The sequence below is a fragment of the Leptonotus elevatus genome, chromosome 20, assembly GCF_054856555.1.
Source record: "Leptonotus elevatus isolate MCC_2025b chromosome 20, RoL_Lele_1.0, whole genome shotgun sequence".
NCBI classification, from domain to species: Eukaryota; Metazoa; Chordata; class Actinopteri; order Syngnathiformes; family Syngnathidae; genus Leptonotus; species Leptonotus elevatus.
Genome location: NC_141258.1, coordinates 10,169,532 through 10,188,122, shown reverse-complemented (window position 1 = coordinate 10,188,122; position 18,591 = coordinate 10,169,532). Strand labels below are relative to the sequence as shown.

Here is an 18,591-nt window from a genome sequence, read left to right as displayed (position 1 = left end):
TTTTAAATGCAGTTTTGGAAAAGTGCACTAGACTTACTGATGACTGGCTGAAAAGAACAACCCTTTCTCGACCGATAGCTTCAATCCCAATTATTGTAATTCATCAGCGCCACTGTGTGCAATTTTGGTGGAACAGCAACTCGCTTCAGCAAATCTTTTCGTTGAAAATGTTGGTTCATCTTTCACAACAATTACGTGTATTGACAATGAAATTATTTTTGATTGATTATGCAAACAATCAATCGGGTGTGGTGTTTTTATTTGGATCGCGGACAGTAGGTATCTTAAAATAATGGCTTTTACGAGATATGACATAAATCGCGTGAGCAATTATTATTAAACGTCAAATCTCACGCCCCCTAGTCCTAAAACGCAGGTAGTCTCGCGAGAATACAGTCGTTCGACAATGATGACGTACAACGTATGCGCCTGTTAGTGACTCGGCCAGCAAACAACTATATCACGGCATTTCTGTAAGTAACTTCAAATATGTATGCAGCGAATTATTACGATCTTATGAAAATGTTTTGTATTGTATTCTTCCGATTGCTTTTATTTAGTAGTTTTGTTAAATTTACAAAGATGCTAACGATTAGCACGTAGGTCTTGAACTGTAATCGGTTCACTGACTGCCTGCAGATACTTGTTGGTTCTTAGCCCATCTTTTCCACTGTGAATTTAACCCACATGAAGGAATTATTCCTTCTTAATTTTGTACTAACTGAATCACGTTATGTAATGTATATCCTGTTTATCAGTTGTTTGTTAAACCCTTGTTCCAATGCACTAGCATTCCAATGCACGTTGTTAATAAAACAATGTCATCAAAAAATCATTCTGTTTCATTCACAGAATTGAGGAAGGACATACCGTGTGAAAGAAGTATGTTGTGGGAGTAGATCTGCTGTCACCTGTATTGTATGAGCAGAACACAGGATGCGATACTACTGTGTCGCATGCGGATGTGGCCAATCTTCTGAAAACAACGTGACACTTTTTAGATTCCCCAAAGACCCAGAGGAATTTCGCAAATGGGAGAAGCAGGTTCAGCGTACTCGCAACGATTGGTTCGCCTCACCCAACTGTTACCTCTGCAGTGAGCATTTTGGTAAAGATTACTTTGAGTCCATATCACCCTTCGGGGTTCCGAAGCTGAGACCTGGGGCGGTTCCCACTGTGTTTGTTCGCCCGCACTGTTCCTGCAATGGCACTGGCTGTAATGACTGCCTTCCTGCTATCAAACACGGAAACATTAATGCAGAGCCAAAAGAGTGTAATATTACAGCAGTGAGTAGTTTTTGTATCGAAATGTTCACTCCACAAGATAAAGCATTGAGATTTCAAATTGTGTCTTTTTCCACAGACTCCTTCACAGACAAAAAGTAATGAAATAGTACCATCACGGTCACATGGGGCAAGTAATGAGGAACGTCAGAAACGAGGAAAACCTAGAGATCAACCTAAAAAGGAAAAAACAGGTAGGTGCATAGTAAAACGAGGGAACGTGTATAAAGAATGGGAAATGAAAAAAATATTGTTTTACAGTGGCGTGCGAGATGTGTGGCACAACTGGCTACCGTAGCAGCTTTTACTCAAAAAGCAAACGTTTCTGTAATATAACCTGTGCACGCACCTTTGCGTCCCGCTTCAAGAAGTCAAACACACGGACACGCCTGCAGGTAAGAAATATTATTGTCCTTCTGTCAACAAGTACTACATTAAATATGCATTGAAATCACAATTTAATATGTTCTCTGCAGGAAAATCCTATTGCAAAAAAAGCCAAAGTCTTGGGCAAATTTACAAAAGCTCGCTCAGCACAAGTGGCAGTACTGGATGGTGAGGGCTACACACACGTGAATGCACAAACACACACTTATCTGGTGATTGTACAAACTGCTCACTGTAAGCATTACAACGTTAGCATCTGAAAACACGCAGAAAACTCGATCTTTTCCTGAATTGCGCAATGTACTGGCCCCACCGCCTTGTTTGTCTCGGTGCATGTGCGACATCATCGGGCCACGTTTGATTCCGGAAGTCAGCTGAACAAGCATCGGGACATGGCAGAGTGTGACATGGATCATGAGGTGTTTTCCGACTCACTGTCAAGTGTAGACTTGGAATTTGAAGTTGTAGATGACGAACAGTCTCAGGGTAAAGGTTGGATCCCTATCTATGAAGGGGCTTGTGCACATCCTGGGTTGTCTTCATACTCTGAAGACAGTGCTAAACAGTCTCAAGCTGCAGAAGTTGAGCACAAGCACAACATCGGCAGCCTCCTGAACACAGAATGGTAAATCGGATTCTTTATTTTAAAATGGAAACAATGATTAAAAAAAAGAAAAAAGAAGGTAAATCAAGGATTTTGGAAATGAAGCTGATTGAGCCCGTAGCTGGAAAAGTTATGAATTGTCTATACTTTATTTTGTTACGCAAACGTTTGGGGACTGCTACCTTTATTATTTTATTTTATTTTTAAATATGTGTGCGCAATGTGTATTATTCGAATGTCACTGCTAAGTGATTTTTTATTTTTTTTTAAACTCGTGAAAATAGCAGAAATTTGGTTTAACCTTCAAGAATTTACATTTGTGTAGAAAAAAAATTCCGAGGATAAGAATAGCGTTAACCAGATAGTCATCAACAACATCTTTCAAAACAACACCAAAAGATACATCTTCTTGAGAAAATTCTCTCTAACTTGAAAACTTTCGGTTGAAGTCAGTCATGTATATATCGATCTCGATTTGTTGTTGTTTTTTGCTTTGTTTATCATTTCTTTTAAGTAGCGGTTAGCCAACACCTTTGGTGCATTACCGCCACCTTCTGAGATGGAGTGCGTACGACAATACTCAATGATTTATTATGATGGGACCCTTTTTAAAAAAACAAACAAACATATTTTTAGATGTTTTATGAAAAGGTATAATATTCGTGTCGCATTGAACGGTCCCTCGAATCAATACATATCAACCGAAATGTAATGGATTTTGAACTGCACGCCGACATTTTCCGGCCAACTACAAACATTATTTACTGGCAAATCGTGGAATGCGGCGGAAGTGACGTCACCGGGTTAAAGGAGCGGGCATCCTTGCTTGAAGTCGACTTGCTGGCTGAAAGGGTGCAACGTGGGTTTTCATCGGATTCATTTTGGACAATGCCGTTACGTTGCGCTGCCGGCTATTGTACGAACCGTCGGGAGGATGGCGTGTACATGTTTCGGTTCCCCAAAGATAAGATTTATCGCGAATTATGGACGCAGAAAGTTCAACGGACAAGGGTTCGGTGGACGCCCACTCATATGTCGATGTTGTGCAGCGCACACTTCGAAGAGGACTGTTTCAACCCGCTCCCGGCCCTGAGGCAGTCACTTGGTTTTAAGGTGAAACGCTCAAAGATACTTCTGCCATCAGCAATACCGACTTTGTTTCCAAGGAAGAAATATGGACAAGCACCTGCTGTAAAGAAACATCAATCGACACGCATTACAAGACCAAGGAAACAGGTAACAACTCAAATCAACACAGCGACGCCACATTTTGCTTTCCTATTAAGTTATTATTGTCTAATAGGGGCCATTTACATTTTATTATTGAAATGTAGTCCCTCTATAACAAATAAGAATGGGGGGAGACCACCCATAGCCACCATCCCAAGAGTAGAAGTAGATATACATGTAACAAAATAGTATATTTATTTAACAAAGTTCAAACTTTCTTTCAGCTGGTGGATGACTTCATGGAGTATGAGCCGGATAAAAATGAGGAAACCGGTGTGGGCATGGAATATGTAAGCAAATGAATTGATAACAAACCAATTTGAGAAGAATGATTTGCCCTCCACCTTGTTTTTAAATTGTGTACATGTAATTTGCCATATATATTTTTTTTTTAGGCTGGTAGTTGCAATCATCAGAGTCCGAAGATGACCCCGGACCCAGATGTGCACAAGCTCCTTTATCCAGATAAGGTTCAATACGATACGGCTGGATACATTTCAGGTTTGAAATATCTTTGCCCTGAAAGTGTTCGTCGGCGTCAACTTCAAATTTCAACTCTACGCTCGATGTTGAGTGGGAAAACGCCTCACGGTGCATTTGCACTCTGCCATGTCCCTGTTTCAGCTGACTACCGGATCACGTGCAATTAACGAAAATACTGAGTTTTCAGCACTTTTTTAAAGGTCTTTTCATTATGTTTTAATCATTGGATTCTTATTTATTTTGTATTCTCTTAAAATAGATGTTATGGTGTCCCCCCCCCCTCCCCCTGTGTCCTCTCACTGTCACTGTAAACATTAAGCAAGAGAAAGAAAGTTTGCAGTGAGTGGTATATACTGAAAAATATGGTTCTTGTGTTGCTAACTTGCTATAGAAGTTAACTGTTCTTTTTATTTTGTAGGACCCGTTGCACTGTTTGAATGGGGCAACTACTTGGAGAAGGAAACATCTTTGGGGGCATCCGTCTCCTGCTTCAGACATGTGAGTGCATCAAATACAGCCGAACCATGAAATATAAATAAATGTAAATTTACATCCGCAGTGCAAAACACTTTTTTTGGGGGGGGTCTTCCACAGGTTCCCATGTGTGGCCAATGGGACGACATCAGTGTTGGGATAAAAGTAGAAGTTTTAAACACCAATGCAGTCCTGCCCACGAAAGCTTACTGGATCGCTACTGTCATACAAATTGCAGGTGTGTACATGTTCCCACTTTTGATACATTTCCTCAAATTGTTCCTGTTCATTATTTTTTAAACTGAGCATAAGACTGAGAAGAGACTCGATGCATAGTACATTTGAGTAGGGTTGTGCAATTAATCGAAATTCTATTACAATATCAATTACTACATTCCACAATTACAAAATCGGCATAATTGTAAACAAAAATTAAAGATTATTAATACTAAATTTGAGTTGTTTAAATTGATATATTTGCACTTTTTTTTTAACTCATTCACTCCGTCATTTTCACTGATGCAACCCCCTTCACTCCTGGCTGTTTTACTGGATTTTGACAGATTATTCAAGAGCCACCGAATATTGTGTTCTATTGCTATAAAAACATGGAACCTACCAAAGGAAACATTAGAGTCTTTTCTTTCATCAGGGGAAAAAAGTATATTTGAATTTTTCCATTTGCAGCAATTAGCATTAAATTATAGCTAAGTTTCATCAATATTCACAAACCTGTTAAAAACACTGGCAAAAGAGCTTACTGATCTCTTGTACTGATCGTTTTTGTAATAACTACCATTGTTTTAAGCGACCTCTTCAGGTCAGAGGTTGCATCAAAGCCGTCCGTATGCTCATAACAAACGTATAAATACGTTTCTGGGAGTGCGGGACAAAGTATCGAAACATTTTATTTATACGATTTTGAGTTAAAAATGTAATCAATCTTGTTTGGTCCAAAAGGAACGTGCGTAATTATAGTGTTTCAAAGCAATTTATTTGTCTTAATATTTTTTACATGTTTAAACATTTTCTTGTTTTGTGCCAAAAAAAACAAATGATTGTCTTAATCGTGATTTCAATTATTACCAAATTAATCGTGATTAATAGTTTCTTCATAATCGAGCAGCCCTGCATTTAAACAAACTATGCACTTTAAAATGACACTTATTTTCCACCCCTTTAGCAAGAATAGAGCAGAGGTAACATCTGTAAAGTTTGCAATGGAGTTTAAACACCACTGATAACTGGATGATAGTGATGGACAAATGAAGCTTCATGAAGCACGCATGATTTTATTTATTTTTTGCTCCTAGATGGCACTCTTGTTTTAAAGATGCAGTGGAAATGTAATCAATATCCATTGCACTAGCCTTTACCATCAGTAAAAAATATATATATATATATTGCAAGCGCTTCATGAAGCTTCATTTTCCCATCACTACTGTATGAAGATACTCCATTAAAACTTGTCTCTCCTCTGGCCAGGATATAAAGCCTTGTTGCGGTACGAGGGCTTTGAGCATGACAGCAGCCGCGATTTCTGGTGCAGCCTCGTTTCAGGCGAGCTGCATCCCATCGGTTGGTGCGCCATGACCGGCAAGCTCCTGGTGCCTCCGCAAGGTGAGCATGCATTTATGATCGAGCTCTTAATGAAGCATCAATAAATCTATTTTGACAATTTGCGTTGTAGATGTGACCAACATTCTTGACTGGAAAGGGTATCTGATGAGAAAGATGGTGGGGGCCCACACGCTGCCCGTTGACTTCTACCTAAAGGTACAACTCGCGAAAACAGACAAAAAGTATGATGTCAGCGTCGGACTCGATTGCGCACATTCCTTCGTCCTTTTAGGTGAGCGAGAGCCTGAAGCAGCAGTCCTTCAAAGTGGGCATGCGCGTGGAGGTGGTCGACCCCAAACACATCAGCCGGACGCGCAAGGCCGTCATAGCGTCCGTTACCGGCGGGCGCCTACGGCTGTTGTACATGGACCAGAGCGACTCCCCTGAAAACGTCATCACAGATTTCTGGTGCCACCTGGCTAGTCCTCTCCTGCATCCGATTGGTTGGTCCAAACTAGTGGGTCATGACATTAGAACACCCAGTGAGTCCCCTGTTTTTATTAGGCATGTTTTGGAATGTCAATTATTTGCTGAATTTTTAGGTGTATGCTTATAAATTGTACCTGGGCAAATGTTTAAACACAATTATTGGTTTAAATTAGGGCTGGGTTTAAAAAAATCCAATTTATTTCAAAATATTTATTTCTTTTTTGTATCTTACTGTTTTCTTGAAATTTACTGTTCACATGAATTTATAAGTATTTTCTTACATTTATTAAAAACCTGACCTATTGCACTTTTAGACATTTCAGAATCTTTTAAGTTTATATTTAAATTTATTGAATTAGAATTATGAAAATATTTTCATCTCATCCTTGCTCATGTCAATGTTTGTGGAACACTTAAGTGATAACACGTGTTACTTTTATTAATAAACTAAAACATTTGACCAGTTACTACCGCCACAAAATTTACTTTATTATTAAAATGTAATATTTGTGGGGGTTTTAATCATGTCCTTGACATTTAAGAAGAATTGATGTTCCATCATTAATATCTGATTGAACTTGAGTGATTTGAATCTGGGAAAAATCTAACTCAACTCTTGTGAGTTGAAATTGAATCGATTGAGGAAATAAGAATCGATACCCAGCCCTATTTAAAAACAATTCTTGGTTTTAATGTGACTTTATTTATACTTGACTCGTTTAGCCATTTTCAGCAATAAAAAGTTAATTTTGTCTAGAATAAATTTTATAACTGGATTTCAACACCAGTGGCAACATTTGTTTAAAGGTAGTAATTGTACATAACAAATGAATTTATCCAATTATAGACAAATTCTTACTGCTGAAAATTGCATCCCTTTAAATAGAACTGCAATGTACATATGGAGTGATTCTTTTGCTGAGCACTAGAGGGAGCCCATGTTTGAGAATCACTGCCGACATCTTTTAGTATGCTGGTGCCAGGAACTAAAAATGGCTTTCGTATAGGCAATTAGAATTTTTTTTTAGTGGCATCAAATCAATTCCTCAAGGACTTTCAGTGTGCGCCACAGGGCTCCGTCTCGATCCCCTTGAATTGCGCTGTTTCATTGTATTTATAACTCCAATCGCTCCTGCAGTGTGGAAATTAGCTGTTACGTTCCAATTCTGACAATATTTTGTAGTCTAACAGCATTGTTGAATATCTTTAAGGTAGAAAATAAAATAAAAGAAAGTTGTTTACTATTTAGTGTAGATTTTGAATCATTTACCATGGAGTTGCTTTGTGTGTGTCACAGGTGGAAAACCACCAGGCCCTTTGAAGGGGAATTGTGATAGCACCGTCAACCTCTTTAAAAAGGTAAATAACAGTTGGGTTTTCGAAAATTGTAGTAAAAATGAATTTGTTGTTGCTGATTTTTGACATAATATCTAACCCCGTTGTTAAAAATATCTTTAACATTTAAGTCATCGATTTTCAGCCCAGGTTTGTCTACATGGACGGCTGTTACTTTGAGGAGGGAATGAAGCTCGAGGCCATCGACCCTCTAAACCTGGGCAGTATCTGCGTGGCAACTGTACACAAGGTTAAAACATAAAAATTCTGACAATTCGACACAAACATATTGAAGACATGACATTTATCCTCTGTGTATTTTTTCCACAGGTGCTGTCAGACGGCTACCTGATGGTCGGCATCGACGGCGGGACGGCGCATGCCGCTGACTGGTTCTGTTACCATGCCTCCTCTCACGCCCTCCTACCCAAAGGCTTCTGCAAAAAGAATAACATTCCTCTCACCGTGCCACAAGGTAATCGGGAATATGCTTTGTGGTATATTTCCTCATCACAGTAAAACCTCGTATTGAATCCATTATTTATTTGGGGATAATGTTTATATCAAAATTATAAAACCTAAAATCATTAGTTATTTCACTCTGTTATCCACAATATTCTACTTGATGTACCTATATATTATACACGTTTGATTACATTTCTAAGATTTGAGATAGAATAATTTACTCTTTTCAATTCCAAATTAAAGATACTAATCCTGAGTGTTAATCTGACAGATTTTGATTCCAAGACCTTCACCTGGGAAAATTATCTCACAGAGACCAATTCAAAAGCTGCACCTCCACAACTGTTCAACACTGTAAGGAATAAAAAATTAATAAATCATCTTTTACTAAATGAATGCACAATCGCTTTAAATGTGGATTTCTGCACCTGGGTAGGACTTTCCAGGTCATGGCATCTCCCCCAACGTGAAACTGGAAGCGGTGGACCTGATGGAGCCACGGCTGGTGTGCGTGGCCACGGTGAAGCGTAGCGTGGGACGCCTGCTCCTCATCCACTTCGACGGCTGGGAGGATGATTTCGACCAGTGGGTCGACCACGAGTCTCCAGACCTGTACCCCATTGGGTGGTGCCATCTCACCGGATACCAGCTCCAGCCGCCCCCTGGACTTGGTAAACGCTTAATCACGACTCTCTCACGCACGAAGACTCGTTATGTTTGAGGGGGTGCTTGGTGAACCGCAGACAAAATAGCATTAAACGTCATTACGTCATTTACAGTATAATATATGTTACAGGGTTTCTGCGGCCTCTTAAAAAGCATTAAGTCATTACATTTCACCAACATGAAACACTAATGCCACCTAGTGGCAGAAAATTACCTCAGAACAAATAAGACTCAACGTTTCACTCTTAACTCATTCACTCCCAGCCATTTTCACGGAAGCAACCCCCTTCGCTCCTTTACTGGATTTTGACTGATTTTGCAAGGCCCACAGAATATTGTTCTATTGCTGTAAAAACATAGAACCTACCAAAAGAAAGATTAGTCTCTTTCTTTCATCAGGGAAAAAAAGGTATATATCTATCTGTTTCCGTTTTGCAGCAATCAGCATTAGAATATAGCTAAGTTTCATCAATATTCACAAATCTGTTGACAGCATGGCCCCGGCTGATCTCTTATACTCTGCTCCCACCTGCTGGCCGTTTTTTTGTAATAACTACCATTGCTTTAAGCGACCTCTTTATGTCAGAGGCTGCACCAAAGCCTTCTGTATGCTCTAGCATAAAAAAAACATAAACGTATAAATATGTTTTTGGGACCATGGCAATATTTAAAATATAATGTTTTTGGAAGCAAATTAGTTAAAAAGCATTGTCATTAAATTTCACCAACATGAAACACTAATGCCACCTAGTGGCAGAAAATGACCTCATAACAAATATGACTCAACTGTAACTTTGAATACTGTCTTCATGAACTAAGATAAAACCACATTGGTAAACATATTTGTCCACTTTTATGTTATTTACAAGAGCATGAAAAACTTACATTAACAGTATATGTATGTATATTCAGTACGACATGAGCATTAAATCAGTTTCAAGTTGCATTTAAAAACTGCATTAAAAAACATTCAATTAGATTTGATGGTACCTGGAGAAACCCTGTGCCATGTTTGTCCGATATTGGTTATTCTACAAAAGATGTATTCATTGGTTTTAGGATGCGGCTATAACAAAAAATAAAATACAAATTACATACATACTGACTAAAATGACAGTGGTGCTTTCTGTGTCCCCAGTAGTAGAAGACCAGGTGGTACAGGCCAAGAAGCCAAAGGTGCCTTTGTATGGGAAAAAAAGTAAGTTTTCCATCTCGCCATCATAGACTTTATTTTCATACATGTTGTCATGCCAACGCTTGATGTTACTTGACTCAAGGGCGGAGGAATGCAAAGAAGCGCTTGCAGCTTCTTCATCCCCTTCGCGATGATGACGACGATCAAAAACCGCCTTCGGGCAACACGACTGTCCAACCTCCTATCAAGAAAGAATTGGCTTCTCTTCCAGAGATGACACTTGCTCAACCCAAAAGTGAACCGGTGGAGCACGACAGTAAGGGAACAGAAGCTGGATGACTTTTTCCTTTCTTTCTTTTTTCAACCGTATCGATCATATTTTCTGGCTACTAACCGAATTTGTTCCATCTCGTCAGTCCCTCAAGTGGAAGTGAAAATCGAGGAGGTGGAAATGGAGACGCTGATCTCCAGTCACGCTCCAAAATAATGCTTCAGGAAACCTCGCAGAGGGACTGCGGATCACGACGTGATACGTGGGGATTTTTTATTATTTATTGATATTTTTACGTTTATACAGAAGAAACAAAGTTTTTGGGCAAAGGCCCTTCGGTGTGGATACAGCAGGCTGGGATGAATCAGAGACTCGTAATAAAAATCTCAAATAAATGTTGTTTTCCTTCTAATTATATTTTGCCATTGCTCAATGTATTTGAAAGAAAACATAAGATTTTTATTTGCATTTTATTTTTTTTATCAGAGTTGGTGGGAATGCAAAAGTGGGTGCTATTCAAGCTTGGATCGCCACTTTGGATTGTCAGTTCTGTATTGATGACCACTTCAAATACTTAAAAAAATTAATTTGAGTTCAAATACTAGAGTTAAAAAAACATGAGTGTCATTAGACAGGTTTCCATCCAATTGTTTCAAATTTTCTAAGCGAATTTACTGAAATTGCGCTAAACAGGCACGCAACTTTTTTTTTCCCGGACATGGGACTTATGCCCGTTTCCATCGGTTCTTCTTTTGCGAATATTGAGAGGCTACTCCTGCCGTATACACCATTACGAGATGCGATCCGCCAGTAATTTAAAAGGCGAAGACCGTATGAGTTTGCTTTTGTAATTCTTGATAAACCGCAGCGTTTCTTTGCTGTTTTTCATCTAAAATAGCATTAATAGTCTCTTCTTTAACTAATTCCATAAAGATTTCTGTTTTGGCGTCTACCCAAACATACCTTACTTCATCATCCGACATTGCTTTGGGACTACAAACGTACGTGTGACATAATATCCGGTCAAAACATGTGACGCGTATCCGGTCTCGCCAGTGGTTATTCGCAAAACTTGTTTCCATAGGCAAAATTTGCATTTTCCACCACTTCTAAGCATACAACTTTTTTTTGCGAATTTTGAGCCCTTTATCGAATTTCTGCCGTTTCCATTCAGTTTTATTTTCGCAAATAAAACTGGGTGGATGTAAATCCAACTATTGGGTGTGCATCAAATGCTATGAAGACTGAACGACTATTTTCGACTGAGAACATCCTGCAAACATGAAACTACTGTAGCTTTGGTTTAGCAATCACACAGCAGGTTCTCATCCTGCTCAGTCTCTTGTTTTCTTGACTGCTTTCATCTTTGGAATCTTGCGCAGTTTGGATTTGCTTTTGAGCATCTTACCCTGCTTAACGCCGCTGCGTAGGTGCATCGGTTTGGGCTTTGTGGCCTTGGGCGTCTTGGCGCGTTTCGGGGCAACAATGGGAACGGATGGGAGGGCTGCACCTCCTGGACAGGCTTTGAAAACATGAACGTCTTTGACTCTGCGACCCCTCAGCTCAGGCGGGTTGGCACAGGTGGCTCGGACTTTTAGGTTGACTTTCTCAATCCATCTTGATGAGGAGGAAAAAATATGGAAAATTGGGAACTGCAATAACAAGGTGAGTAATGTCGAGTGGAGACGTACAGGCGTAGTGGCAGCAGAGGGCAGTTGCACATCAGAGGATTGTCCGCCAGGTTGATGACCTCCAAGGAGGTGAGCGGATGGAGGTCCGGCACTTCTTCCAGATGGTTACCCTCCAGGAAGAGACTCCTCAAACCTGGACCCAAGCCAGCCAGGGAGCTCTCTGACATCTAAAAAAAAAAAAAACAGCCATGTAAATTTTTGTATAAAAAACACTTCTATACCATACAGTAAATGTCAAAATGCTTTAAAATGGCCGGCAGTGAATTAGGACAAAATTAACTCACCTTCTCCAATCCCATATTATCCAAATAAAGCTCCCTCAGTGATTTCCCCAAAGGCTGGAAAGCATTCGGTCCCACCCAGCGAATGGCGTTCCCCGACAGCCTCAGGTCCTTCATGTTGCCCAACTTGCTCAAGGCTTCAGCGGGCACTTCTTTCAGCTTGTTCCCTGCCAGGTGGAGCGTATCGAGGTCCGCGGCCTGCTCCAAAGCCTTAGGTGACACGTGCTCAACGGCGTTCCCCGTGAGGTAGAGGGCTCTGAGGCTCTCGGCGCCATTCAGGGCGTTGGCCTCAAGCTTGGCGATGGTGTTGTTCTCCAAATGAAGCGCAAGTAGTCCCGGAAGCAAATTGAAGGCTCCTTTCGGGAAGATGGTGAAGTTGTTCTTCTCCAGGTGGAGGTAAGTCAGCTGAGGGAGTCCTGTGGATTATAGTACACACCCAATGAAGAAACAGGAACTTGGGCAGTGTTAAAATGGTTTCTTCGCAGGCCACATTATAGTTATGGTTGCTTTATGAGGGGGATATTTGTAAGATAAAGCTTTAACAGCTTACATAAATCTTTTCTTTTTAGGAAAGTTGAACAATGTGGACAAGTCCAATTTAATAACACACAAAACTGCCTTTATATATATGTGTGTGTGTGTGCAACGTCACTAGTTTGTCTTCTTTTTAATAAATAATACAAAGGTGCAATTTAACAATTTATGACATCTTTTTAATAATGTTTAACATTAGTAGTTGTTTTTCTTTTTAGGAAATGAACAATGTGGACAAGTCCAATTTAATAGCCCACAAAGTGGAATCTTAAAAAAAAAAAGTGCAACATCATTAGGTTGTCTTCTTTTTAAGAAATAATGCAAATCTTTTGAGGAAAATGCAACATTTTAGAAACTGAACAATGCGCAAGTACAATTTATAATAAAAGGCTGTTTAAATATTTTCTTTTCAGGAAAGTGTAGCAATAGTTTGTCTTCGTTTTGGGAAATGGATGATGTCAGACAAGATGTATTTGATGATCATATCACAAGATCTTTTTTTGTTTGTAGTCCAAATACCTTTAAATGCTTCGGAACTGAGGGATGAGATGAGATTATGCGACAGGTACAAGTAGATGAGGCCCTTCATGCCACTGAAAGCTCCGCCCTCCACCTCCACGATTTTGCAGCCCTGTAGGTGCAGAGACACTACTTGGGAGACGCCAGGAAAGCTGTTGCTGGGGATGTAGTGGAAGTTGTTGCCACGCAGGTCCAGGAGGCGCGTGTCGGGAGAGAAGCCCCGAGGAATTTTGGCGTGACCGCGGTTCTCACAGGAGGAATGGTGCGCCTCGGCCTGTTTTCAGGGCGGAGAGGGGGAAGATTAACTCATTCTCAAGGTTACATAGTAAATTCTATGAGTTTTGGAATCATAGAGTTAATTTATTCCGTAGCTCATAATATTTGTATCTCAAATCATCTTTCCCCATTGAAATGAATGGAAATGCCTTTTTCTTGTACAGTATTGGAATTAAAAAAAGGTTTTAATTTAATAAGAAAAATACCACTGTATACAGTAATATTGTAGTAAAACATAGTAATGACATAAATAAAATATAAACAGTTTTAGCTACATCAATTCAAATCGTCATTGGTCTGCTCGTTCTGGTCTTGGCCACCTGGGGGCAGTGTACTACAGACATTGCATCTGACGACGGCAAATAATACTGCGACAGGATGCTAATCATTACCCCTGGCTCCCATTATGTGTTGGCATTAAGCTAGCTGACTTGAAGGCAAAGTTATGTGATTGTTTTGAATACACAATGCGTAGTTCTCTTTATTTTATGTTTGACAAACATTTTATGTTTATTTTTATGTTTAACTGGGAGTGACAATAAGCAGCTTGAAGCGCCTTTTTCTTAATAACATATCTAAAATTTCAGCAAAAAAAAAAGCCTAGCTCAAAAAATTCATAAATCAGGTCACATCTATCTTAAGTTCCCAAATATGGTTCTTGCCTAGGCTACATACAGTTGCTTCAGTTAATTTTGCCATTTGGAGTGACGTTCCAGTCTATACTCACCTCACAGACACAGTTAGCGGGACACTTGAATTTGTTCTCCGGCTCCTGAGTGGGTGGCGGCGCCCTTCTACTGGCTTCCTCAAACTCCGCCTTCAACATGGCCTCCTGGCTCTGACAACGCAACTCTGGAGGGTGGACGGCCTCCAGGATCTCTCCGGAAAGATGTGATGGTCCCGCACAGGTTCCTACCAACTTCACCTTACTACGGATGGCCCACTCCCTGTAACATGATGAAAAGACAAGTCAAGTGGAGTCCACAGAGAAGTGTTTGTGTGCTTGCGGTCACCTGAGCGGACGCATGTAGCAGTTACAGTAGATGGGGTTTCCGGCCAACTGGAGCCGCGCCATCTTAGGGCTGCCTTCCGAGAAGGGTTGGATGACACGTAGCTGGTTGTGGCTGAGATCCAAGTGGGTGAGGCTGGGGCACTTAGATACGGCCGTGTGGGCCAGGTCCTGCAGGGAACCGTGGTCCAGGAAGAGGTGGCTCAGCTTGGCCATGGATACGGACTCCTCACCCAGGTAAGTCATGGGGTTGTAGCTCAAATCCAGGCGGGTCACTTCTGGCAATCTGCGCCAAAGATGGCCAAAGAAGGAAATCGCAAAAATGGCCCAGCCCTAATGTCAACCTACCTGGTCATGGTCTCGGTGGGAAAAAACTGCAACTCGTTGTGGTCCACACTGAGCCGGTTGAGTGTAAACAAGCCCGCAAAGGCTTCAATGTCCAAGTAGTTTAGCGAGTTGTGACTGAGGCGAAGCCACTTGATGTTCTGCAAGCCCTGTCGAAAGAAAGGACTACTGTAAACTATGTTACAAAATGCTGACTTGGCATGAGGCTGTTGTGTGCTTACCTGGAAGGCCATGTTCGGGATGTAAACGAGCTGGTTGTGCGTGAGCGACAGCAGGTTGAGGAAGCCGAGCTGGGAGAACGCCCCAGGCTGGATCTCCTCAACGCGGTTGCGTTCTATCATGAGCTGCTTCAGCGAGGATAGACCGTCAAATGATTCCTGTATATCACAGAGTAAAGGAAAACTGAGGTAAAAAAATATTTTTGACGTTAAAAGCCGTCCACGGCAGTAAATGAGTTAAGATTTGCTTTGTGTTTTTATTAAGTCCACCTGGTACAGGATGTCAATGTTGTTGCTTGCCAGGTTGAGGAAGACCAAGCGGCCGAGGCCTCGGAAGGCGCCCTCCTTCACCCTGCGGATGTTGCAGCGCTGCAGAGACAGGTGAGTGAGGTACGGAGTTTGTTTGAACGCTCCGGTGGGGAGTTCCTGGATGTCGTTCCCTCGGAGGTCCAATTTCACCGTAATCTAGACAGGGAGAAATGCAATTGCAGCTACATTAGTTGATATTCCTAGCCATGCCATGCCACATTATGGTTGATAACTTTTAGGCCAAATAAATAACAGAAAACACGTCTGAGGCCACATAACAGAAAACCCGTCTGGAGTTAGTGTTTGTCTAAGGTACTGAGTGAGGGCCCAAGAGCTAATTTGAGCTGCACCACAAAAATATCAATTCATTTTATTCTACCTTTCCCACCATTTTTTTTAAAAATATTCGTACATTTTAGACTTTTATGCCTTTCTGTCAAATTTCTGACATTTTTGGCAATTTTATGGACATATGATGGTAATTTTCTGCCTTTCTACTTCCTTGTTTGGACATTTTTTTCCTTTTTTTTGCTATCAATTTTCTGGTATTTTTGACAATTTTGTGTTGATGGTAATTTTCAGGACTTCTTCTTTTGTTTTAGGATATTTTATAAGTGCTTTTTAAATATTTTCCTTTCTGCCTTTTAATTTTAAAAAAAATCTGACTTTTTGGGCAATTTTGCTGACATTTTATTGTAATTTTCGGGATTTCTTATTTTTTTGGGACATTTTATGGTTACTCGATTTTTGGGCCAATTCTGTGACATTATTGGAAACTTCATAGACTTTTTATGATACTTTTCTGCTTTTCCTCTTCCATTTTGGGCATTTTTGGGTAATTTTATTCATCTACCTTTCGTCTCTCCTTGACAACTTAAAAATGTTTTTTTTACATTTAATATTTCTTTTTTTTTTCATCTAAAACATAAATTCATTTAAGTCAATTCATCTTTATTTATATAGCGCTTTCAAACGGCCTTAGCTGCCACAAAGCGCTTTACAGAAAACACAACATAAAACATAACATAAAACATTAACAGCAATACAATAACTTGAAAGAATATTTCATCTAAAAAATTTTAATAAATATTTAGAAAGATATAATTTTTTACAAAAAACATTTTAGCAATCCACAGGGAGCCACAGGAGAGGGACTAAAGAGCCACATGTGGCCCCAAAGCTGCAGGTTGCAGAACCCTGGTCAAAATGAAGCTCCTCAACTCACTTCAAAAGTTCCCAGTCATCAAAATTTGCAAATTTGCAAATACGGAAAGGGGGTTCAATGTGACATGAATACCTCATCCACAGTGGGAGGAACTTGGGTGAGGTTCTTGTTGATGCAGGTTACGGTGAGCTGGATCTGGTCGCACACGCACTGCTGTGGACATTTTGCGGCATGCGCCACGGGGAGGAAGAGAAGTGTGAGGCTGAAAAGAGGGACCCACGGGGTGTCGAGAGAGAGCTGGGAGTACATCTGGAAGGCCAAATAAGAGGGTTTTCGTCAAGCACATAGATGGCGACTTTTTGGTAGCGAGACACAGACGGGCTTTATTTTAGAACATGAACAAAATGAGCTGTGTTCTTACTGGAAGGGAATATGATGCAGACTGTGATTGACATTACCGGGACTGTGCTGATGTACAAACAGAAATTTCAGTCACTCTTTTTACCCCCTTGGATACTGTAAAATGTTCGGTATTCAAGGGGTAAAGCGCCTATCCAAGTTAATGATCACCTTGAATGATGAGTTACATTCATTTTGCCGCTATTCCATTATATTTAATATGACTCTACACTTTTAAAGGGTGGGGCTCTGAGGGGGATTAGTGCCACTTTGGCAAGATGAGCCAGCCTCAGTGCTCACTGGAATGCCTTAAAACCACATTCCCATGTTGGATCAACCGCCTTGATCCACAACAATGGACTCGAAAAGCTCCACATTATGAAATTTGGAGTCTCCGATGGGGTCGCTGACAGTGTAGCGTTGGATTGATTCCCACTCAGAGGTGACCTTGCCCAGGGTTCACCTGCGACCTGCAGCGTTTACACCTGATGGTTATTGGAGCTGTTTTCATGATATTGTCAATTAAAGCATATTTTTATGTATCGACTGAACTGTGATTATTCTATTCAATACGGTTTCAGCAAAATTAGAGATGGAGGAAATTCCTCCACCAGGACTATTTGTGCGCATCAGCCCCCCCCCCTGAGATCAACAGTGCAGACGCATATGCAGGTTGTTGTGCACAAAGACGCTCAGTGTCTCTCCTGAGTAGCCGGTGCCAAAACGTCTTTTCCACTGGAGGTGTGCATCAACTCTGAGCTATTTAACCATGCAGGCGGATCCGCTGCAGTAACAGACCGTAAACATAACTGTTGCCGGTTTATAACAGCGTTTTGTAGCCGGACTCAAACAAATTAAACAACTATCTCTTCCATGGCCACCATTACAGAGAAAAGCACCAAATTACACGTTTAGTCCTCCTTGCGCGTTTTGTCAATGGCGCCTAAATTCGGCCTGAAATTTTACTGAATTAGTGTAATAGTTTTGTGCTGTCCTTACCAAATCAATAAAACGAGTCCGATGTTGGGTAAACAAAAACGGGGTCCTCGGGTTACGACCGCGCCGCTGTCCCGCTCGCTAAATAGACTAATTTAACGTAGTAATTAGTCATATTTGTACAAAAATTAAAAAGCCCAACGTTCGTAACCTCGAAACGTCGTAAGACCCCCACCTTTTTTTTTTCATTGACGTAGATATCCTTAAAAGGTTGTTAGCATCCCGCTATGCTATTTTCACACTCATATTTATGAATATAAAATAAAATATAATATAAAGTAGTATTAAAGTATTTTCAAACAGGTTCAGGTTGTAAAGTGGACTCACCTTGGTTCCGTCCAGTTACTGGTGGGTTCTGCCGGCTGCCTCTCACGGGATGCTGCCCACCCGCCGCCAAAACAAACTGAGTTTATCCCCTCATTCGCTAACACGCCCACTCCAACTCCAACTCATGCCACACACGCTA

At 40.7% G+C, this 18,591-nt stretch overlaps 2 protein-coding genes and 1 long non-coding RNA gene across 6 annotated transcripts; 2 read left to right on the top strand and 1 right to left on the bottom strand.

Moving 5' to 3' along the window:
• The first annotated feature begins 386 nt into the window (after positions 1-386).
• On the top strand, positions 387-10,778 carry l3mbtl2 (L3MBTL histone methyl-lysine binding protein 2). 4 transcript variants are annotated; one of them, XM_086064854.1, is made up of 18 exons: positions 387-473; positions 853-1,284; positions 1,364-1,478; positions 1,546-1,679; positions 1,761-1,839; positions 4,407-4,486; positions 4,583-4,700; positions 5,948-6,082; positions 6,153-6,238; positions 6,315-6,564; positions 7,809-7,870; positions 7,992-8,096; positions 8,177-8,321; positions 8,583-8,665; positions 8,748-8,982; positions 10,116-10,175; positions 10,255-10,428; positions 10,529-10,778. In XM_086064854.1, the coding sequence occupies exons 2-18, from the start codon at positions 937-939 to the stop codon at positions 10,597-10,599; spliced, it is 2,280 nt and encodes a 759-aa protein (XP_085920980.1). In that variant the 5' UTR covers positions 387-473; positions 853-936; the 3' UTR covers positions 10,600-10,778. The 4 variants fall into 4 exon arrangements, with proteins under 4 accessions (XP_085920980.1, XP_085920981.1, XP_085920979.1 ...); XM_086064855.1 differs by having other exon boundaries at positions 853-1,287; positions 10,119-10,175; XM_086064853.1 differs by having other exon boundaries at positions 853-1,287.
• On the top strand, positions 3,760-4,265 carry LOC147156983 (uncharacterized). Its single transcript, XR_015091775.1, has 3 exons — positions 3,760-3,795; positions 3,901-4,006; positions 4,248-4,265. It is a non-coding gene; the product is annotated as an uncharacterized LOC147156983 (long non-coding RNA).
• chadlb (chondroadherin-like b) lies at positions 10,190-18,520 on the bottom strand. Its single transcript, XM_086064852.1, has 11 exons — positions 18,453-18,520; positions 16,863-17,039; positions 15,527-15,721; positions 15,260-15,415; positions 15,042-15,187; positions 14,698-14,979; positions 14,412-14,631; positions 13,409-13,682; positions 12,359-12,771; positions 12,075-12,241; positions 10,190-12,000 (listed from the first exon to the last, which is right to left on the bottom strand). Exons 2-11 carry the CDS (start codon positions 17,037-17,039, stop codon positions 11,718-11,720), a joined length of 2,313 nt encoding a protein of 770 aa, XP_085920978.1. The 5' UTR covers positions 18,453-18,520; the 3' UTR covers positions 10,190-11,717.
• Positions 18,521-18,591: the final 71 nt, after the last annotated feature.